This window comes from Ovis aries, chromosome 18, assembly GCF_016772045.2.
Source record: "Ovis aries strain OAR_USU_Benz2616 breed Rambouillet chromosome 18, ARS-UI_Ramb_v3.0, whole genome shotgun sequence".
NCBI classification, from domain to species: domain Eukaryota; kingdom Metazoa; phylum Chordata; class Mammalia; order Artiodactyla; family Bovidae; genus Ovis; species Ovis aries.
The window spans coordinates 56,881,025-56,888,424 of record NC_056071.1 but is presented as its reverse complement, the minus strand read 5'-3'; the positions used below and the strand labels follow the sequence as shown (position 1 = coordinate 56,888,424).

General features: G+C 39.7%; 1 protein-coding gene across 1 annotated transcript; it reads left to right on the top strand.

Annotated features, from left to right (window-relative positions):
- The first annotated feature begins 5,891 nt into the window (after positions 1–5,891).
- On the top strand, positions 5,892–6,946 carry LOC101118478 (thioredoxin-related transmembrane protein 1-like). The gene has a single exon (XM_042234983.2). The coding sequence runs from the start codon at positions 5,962–5,964 to the stop codon at positions 6,796–6,798; it is 837 nt and encodes a 278-aa protein (XP_042090917.1). The 5' UTR covers positions 5,892–5,961; the 3' UTR covers positions 6,799–6,946.
- The last annotated feature ends 454 nt before the right edge of the window (positions 6,947–7,400 follow it).

The following is a 7,400-nucleotide window of genomic DNA, read 5'->3' as shown; positions in this document are numbered from 1 at the left end:
ACCCATGGACACTGGAGATAAGTGTGAGGACTCTCCAGCGCCTGGTCATGGGTAATGCCCAGAAGCCCCGGGCCACTGGTCCCGACAGCCACTAGGTGGCACATAACCCAGGGTGTTATAGAGAGAACTAGCACTGAGACCAGCTCGCATGGCAGGTAAACATGAAACATCAGGTTAGTAAGCGATGACCAGGAAAGCAGGGAGAAAATTAAAATGAAAGTCCACAGAAGCATCCAGAAAAGCAGGCAGCATGTAGAAGAAAACTGACTCGTGAATGAGGCTGGAAATACAGTGAGCATTTCACACGAGAGAGCAGAGGCTGTGAACGCCTTTTAACGGACATCAAACTAAGACGATCACAAAACGAGGCTGATGGTTGACTTTGCGAGTACACGGAAATCCACCTGGAAGGCTTGGAACTGCATGATGACAACAGCTGCTGGGATTATAACGATGGGAAAGGATAAAATATACCCAAATAGTCTCATGCCTACTGTGCTGGACATTTCTTTGACAAACCCACAAGGTGTATAACAATAACACTCAGTATGTAAAAAGTGCCTTGTTATCCTTGAAACACTGCCAGCTCTTCTATCATTATCTGCCTTGGTCATACAGAGCATTTTTCTCCCTCAATTACAGAAAAGGAAACAGGCTCTGAATGGGGAAGTGACATGCTCGAGGCCATTCAGGGAACCGATACTCTGATTCACGTCTTTTCATGTCATTCTCTTCCTTTTATCACAGAAGAGACTGTATATATCAGAAGACTCAACATTGTTATGATGTCAATTCCACCAAACTGGTGTAGAGAATCAATGCAGTGGAAAAAAAAAAAGTCACTGTGCTTTAATGAATAAATTGAAAAGCTTATCCTAAAATTTGTACAGAAAAGCATAGGAAGTTGGATAAAACAACTTTGAAAAACAGAAAAAAGTTGGAGCACTTATATTACCTGATCTCAAGACTTATTATAAAGCTACAATGTTGCATAAGCACAGAGCTCAAATATAAACAAATAGATCAAAGGAGCAGGATAGAAAGTATAGAAAGAGACCCCAAAATAAATGCTCAATTGATTTTTTACAAAGTCACAAATGGCCATTCAATGGGCAAATATTTTTTTTTCAATGAATGATGCCAAAACAATTTGACAGAGGAAAAAAAAACAACCTTTGATCTAGATCTACACTCCATACAAAGTCAACTCAAAATATATATAAAAGTAAATCTAAAACTTTAAACCACCAAATTCTAAGAGAAAACATAGAAAATTTTTGTAGCATTGAATTAAGTAAAATTTCTTTGATATGACACAAAAGTACGATCCAAAAGAGAATAAAGTCAATGGAAGTTCATTGAAATTAAGAACTTCTCTAAACTTAACAGAATGAAAAGATAAGACACTATTTGGGGAAAATATTCACAAATCATTTATCTATAAAGGACTTTTCTCCTGAATATATAAGAACTCTCAATATTAAATAATGAGAACACAAAACAAAAATGTCAATGAAAAATATGGGCAAAAGAATTTTAACAGGTATTTCACTGAAGAAGATACCCCGATGCTGAACGAAAGAAATCAGACAAAAAAAGTATATCATGGACAAATTCCACTTATAAAAATCCTAAAAGATGCAAAGTAATCTGTAGTGACAGAGCAGATCAGTTATTTCCTGGGCATGTAGAAGACAGGGATGGAAGTGGGGTTATATCAGGACATGCGAGGGGTGAGTGTTATGTTCATATTCATATTATTGACTGTGGTTATGATTTAATGAGTGTATACATATATCAAAACTTACCAAAGTGTACATGCTCAAGATATACAGCTCGTATATGTCCATTATACCTCAATAAAATTGTTTTTAAAAAAACAAATATGACCAGCCCTCCAGAAACTCATGAAAAGATGCTCAACATCACTCATTATCAGAGAAATGCAAATCAAAACCACAACGAGGTACCATATCAAACCAGTCAGAATGGCAGCGATCCAAATGTCTACAAGCAATAAATTCTGGAGAGGGTGTGGAGAAAAGGGAACCCTCTTACACTGTTGGTGGGAATGCAAACTAGTACAGCCACTATGGAGAACAGTGTGGAGATTCCTTAAAAAATTGCAAATAGAACTGCCTTATGACCCAGCAATCCCACTGCTGGGCGTACACCCTGAGGAAACCAGAATTGAAAGAGACACATGTACCCCAATGTTCATTGCAGCACTGTTTATAATAGCCAGGACATGGAAACAACCTAGATGTCCATCAGCAGATGAATGGATAAGAAAGCTGTGGTACATATACACAATAGAGTATTACTCAGCCATTAAAAAGAATACATTTGAATCAGTTCTAATGAGGTGGATGAAACTGGAGCCTATTATGCAGAGTTAAGTAAGCCAGAAAGAAAAACACCAATACAGTATACTAACACATATATATGGAATTTAGAAAGATGATAATGATAACCCTCTATGTGAGACAGCAAAAGAGACACAGATGTTTAGAACGGACTTTTGGACTCTGTGGGAGAGGGAGAGGGTGGGATGATTTGGGAGAATGGCATTGAAACATGTATACTATCAGGTAAGAAATGAATCACCAGTCTATGTTCGATACAGGATACAGGATGCTTGGGGCTGGTGCACGGGGATGATCCAAAGAGATGATATGGGGTGGGAGGTGGGAGGGGGGTTCAGGATTGGGAACTCATGTACACCTATGGCTGATTCATGTCAATGTGTGACAAAACCAATACAGTATTGTAAAGCAAAATAAAGTAAAAATAAAAATAAAAAAAAAAACAAATATGACCAGCCCTCCAGAAACTCCCACCCCACCCCACTGTGAATTCAAATAATTAATTCTCCCTCAAAGGTAACAGGCACCCTGACTTCTAACAGCACATATTAGACAGTATTTGAACTTTGCATAAATGAAATAACACAATGCATAACCTTTTGTATCAAGTTTCTTTCTATATATGTGCCGTTCACCTACGTTGTCATAGGTCTGACCAAGTTAATTGCCTACTAAGAAAAAAAATCACACTTCTCAGTGAAATATGATAAAATCTAACATCTTCACACACATAATATACACAATGTTCAAGATACAATCTTGATGTAATCCAAAATTACTCAATATTCAAAGAGCCAACGACTTTAAAGTAGCTAGTATAATGATGCTCCCTGAGGAGAATGACAATTTTCTCACAACAAATGAAAAAATAAAAAATTTCAGGAAAGAAAAAAGCATTAAAAAATAACCAAATGAAAATTTTAGTACTGAAAAATGCACTATCTAAAATAAAAATAAAAATTCACCAAATGACCTTAAGAGTCTAATGAAAATGACAGAGGAATAAGCCATGTATAACATGAAAATAAACCAACAGAAAGTATCCAATCTGATGACGAGAAAGAAAAGAGACTTAAAAAAAATATCAGAATCTCAAGAACTTACGTTACAGTGTTAAAATATTTAAGATATCAAAACCTGGAGTACCAGAAGCATGAGAAACAGAGAGAATAGAACAGAAAATACGTCATGGCCCAGTTTTCAAAATTTGGTGGAAATCATGACAGTAGAGATTCAAGAATCTCAGTGAAGTTCAAATGGAATAAGCAAGAATGAAAAATAAGCAAATCGTGCCTGGGCGTGGGACAGCCCTACTGCTGAAAACCAGAACTAGAAACCCTTGAAAGCAGCCAGAGATGAAAGGATACATCATCACGATAGGAATATTCACAGGCATCTCATCAGAACCAGAGGCAAGATGACAGGGGAAAGGATTTCAAAACAGTCTTTTAAAAGAAAAGGATAAAAAAAAAAAACTTAAAAAAAAAAAAGAAAAGGATTGTCAACTCCGAATTATAGATAGAGAGAAAATATCCTTCAAGAATAAAGGCAAAGTGATGACATTTTCAGATACAGAAAAACTAAAAGAGTTCTTTGCCACCAGAAGTGAAATGAAGTCGCTCAGTCGTGTCTGACTCTTTGCGACCCCATGGACTGTAGCCTACCAAGCTCCTCTGTCCATGGGATTTCCCAGGCAATAGTCCTGGAGTGGATTGCCATTTCCTTCTCCAGGGGATCTTTCCAACCCAGGGATCGAACCAGGGTCTTCTGCATTGTAGACAGACGCGTTACCGTCTGAGCCACCAGGCAAGTCCTACCAGAAACTACAGGAAATTCTCCAGGGTGATACCTGAGGGAAATCAGATCCTTAGGAACAAATCTTCTAAACTTGTAAATCAATGCGTAGCATAAAAACTTATTTCTTCCTTTTAATTTCTTCAAAATGTCTCTGCTTATTTAAAGCTAAAATTGTAACATTTTCTTGTGGGGGTTAAATGTAGGTAGAATATAACAAAAGACATAAAATGACTACATCACAATGACTATAAATGTGATTTGAATGAAGATGAGGGGAAATGGATTTATTCAAGTTCAAAGTTTCTACATTTTTGTGTGAATTCATACCATATTAACTCTGAGCCAAAAGTCCCAGTTACCTTGAAAATCCTTAATCCAAACTTCTGTATTCTCCACGGAGTGAAACCTTCTCTCCTTGGGCTCTATTTTGCTGCATAATAATTTAGAAAATAGCCTTAGGGAGAAAACTGGAGTGAGTGTGGACCCATATCATATGCCTCCCATCTGTTAGGGTTATAAGAATTGTAACCCTGCAGTGATTAGTTGCTTTTTTCCCCCTAAATAAATGTTTATCATGCTTTTGTTATGGGCAGAAAGGTAAACAGAATTCCAGTTCCGACCATCATGGTCAGAACCAGAAATCTTGCCAACAAAGCTGCTGATGCTAAGACTTTTAGACTTGACTCTTTTGATGAAATGAAATTATTGGAGATATCAAGTGGTGGAGGCACCGGTAGTGGTGGTAAATGAGCAGTACTCATTTTAGAAAGATCTCTGGCCTCAGGGTAGGGGGTGGATTGAAAGGAGGGCTAAGTGGCAGGCAGGGAGCTACAACCACCATAGTTACCGTGTGTTTTTTTATTGTTCAGTCGCTAAGTCATGTCTGACTCTTTGTGACACCATGGACTGCAGCATACCAGGCTTCCCTGTCCTTCACTATCTCCTAGAGTTTGCTCAAATTCACATGCACTGAGTCAGTGGCACTGTCTAACCATCTCATCCTGTGCCACCCCCTTCTCCTTTTGCCTTCAATGTTTCCCATCATCTTTTCCAACTGGGTCTTTTCCAATGAGTCAGCTCTTCATATCAGGTGGCCAAAATATTGGAGTTTCAGCTCCAGCATCAGTCCTTCCAATGAATATTCAGGGTTTATTTCCTTTAGGATTGACTGGTTTGATCTTGCTGTCCGAGGGACTCTCAAGAGTCTTCTCCAGCACCACAATTTGAAAGCACCAATTTTTTGGTGCTCAGCTTTCTTTATGGTCCAACTCTCACAAGCGTACATGACTACTGGAAAAAACCATAGCTTTGACAATGCATGTCATGGGTTAAGAGTTGACAATTTGCTCCCTGCTAGATATTTTACCTGCCTGATCTCTTGGTTAATCCTCGCACAGCCCTAAGAGGTACATATTATATTATTGTCATCTCATTGTCCCAAGTTGAAAAATGAGGTCTGGAGACATTTCAAAAGTCAACAAGATAACTGAGTTTGTTAGTGTTTCGAGCTGAGACTTGAACTCCAGACTGCCTAAGAGGAGTTCCTGTGTTGATCTGCGATCTCTAGTGGAAAACTTATGTCACCATCCACATGAAACTTGGTGAGAGATTAAAATAGCAAGAATACTTTCCTCAACCAGTCCACTAGGACCCAGGTTCGTCGTGCCCATTTCGCGTCCTGAAGGCGCGCGCGCAAGCCGTGCTGCACTCATGCGCACAAACTGATCAGCGGAAGTGAGGAGCTGCTGCGCGGAGGTGGGGGCCGCCGCGCTTGCTGTGGGTGGGCGAAGCGGCCGACATGGCGCCCTCCGGGAGTCTCCGGATCCCGGTGGCAGTGCTGCCACTGTTGCTTTGGGGAGCTCCCTGGGCCCACGGGAGGCGGAGCGACGTGCGCATCATCACGGACGAGAACTGGAGAGAGTTGCTGGAAGGAGAGTGGATGATAGAATTTTATGCTCCATGGTGTCCTGCTTGTCAGAATCTTCAACCAGAATGGGAAAGTTTTGCTGAATGGGGAGAAGATCTTGAGGTTAATGTTGCAAAAGTTGATGAGACAGAGCAGCCAGGACTAAGTGGACGGTTTATCATAACTGCTCCTCCTACTACTTATCACTGTAAAGATGGTGAATTTAGGCGATATCAGGGTCCAAGAACTAAGAAGGACTTCATAAACTTTATAAGTGACAAAGAGTGGAAAAGTATTGAACCCGTTTCATCATGGTTTGGTCCAGGTTCTATTTTGATGAGTAGTATGTCAGCACTCTTTCAGCTCTCTATGTGGATCAGGACTTGCCATAACTATTTTATTGAAGACCTTGGATTACCGATTTGGGGATCATATACAGTGTTTGCTGTAGCAACTCTGCTTTCAGGCCTGTTATTAGGACTTTTCATGATATTTGTGGCAGATTGCCTGTGTCCTTCAAAAAGGCACAGACCCCAGCCATACCCTTCCAGAAAATTACTACCAGAATCTTCCCAACCTTTGAAAAAAGTGGAGGAAGAACAAGAGGCTGATGTAGAAGATGTTTCAGGAGAGGAATCCGAAAGCAAAGAAGAAACAAACAAAGACTTTGCACAGAATGCTGTAAGACAACGTTCTGTGGGTCCTTCACTGGCCACAGATAAATCCTAGTTAATTTTTACAAATATTTTCATATGATTTTGGCAGAAACAGAAGATCGAGCATTTGTTTCGGTTTGAAGTGAACTGTGACTTGCTTGTACATTGCAAGGTTCAGCCTGGATTGTCATTAGGTTGAACAGTCTTCGGAAAATAAAAGTAGCACTGGAAAAAAAATAAAATAGCAAGAATGTAAAGAAGACGATAAACTAGAAAGAGCATTGAGAATTGCAAAGACTTGACAAGCTAACAGTGGGGAGAGCCAGGCATCTAGGATGAGACTTGGGTTTCTGCCTTCTGCCAGAAGGTTCAATCCCTGGGTTGGGAAGATCCCCTGGAGAAGGGAAAGGCTTACCCATTCCAGTATTCTAGCCTGGAGAATTCCATGGACTGTACAGTCTATGGGGTCACAAAGAATCGGACACGACTGAGCGACTTTCACTTTGGTCCTGGCAGGGTATGGGAAATATACCTACAGCAAGTCTAATATCTCTTCATTTTATTCCAAGATACAAATGCACCCAAATTGCATGTTAAATACGGTTGACATACAACTAAGAATTGAGGTACAGTTAATTCAGTGTTATTCTTACAACATTTAAGGTAACTACTTAT

Bases quoted from the DNA above. Each gene is read 5' to 3' on its own strand.
- LOC101118478 (XM_042234983.2), top strand. From the start codon at position 5,962: ATGGCGCCCTCCGGGAGTCTCCGGATCCCGGTGGCAGTGCTGCCACTG.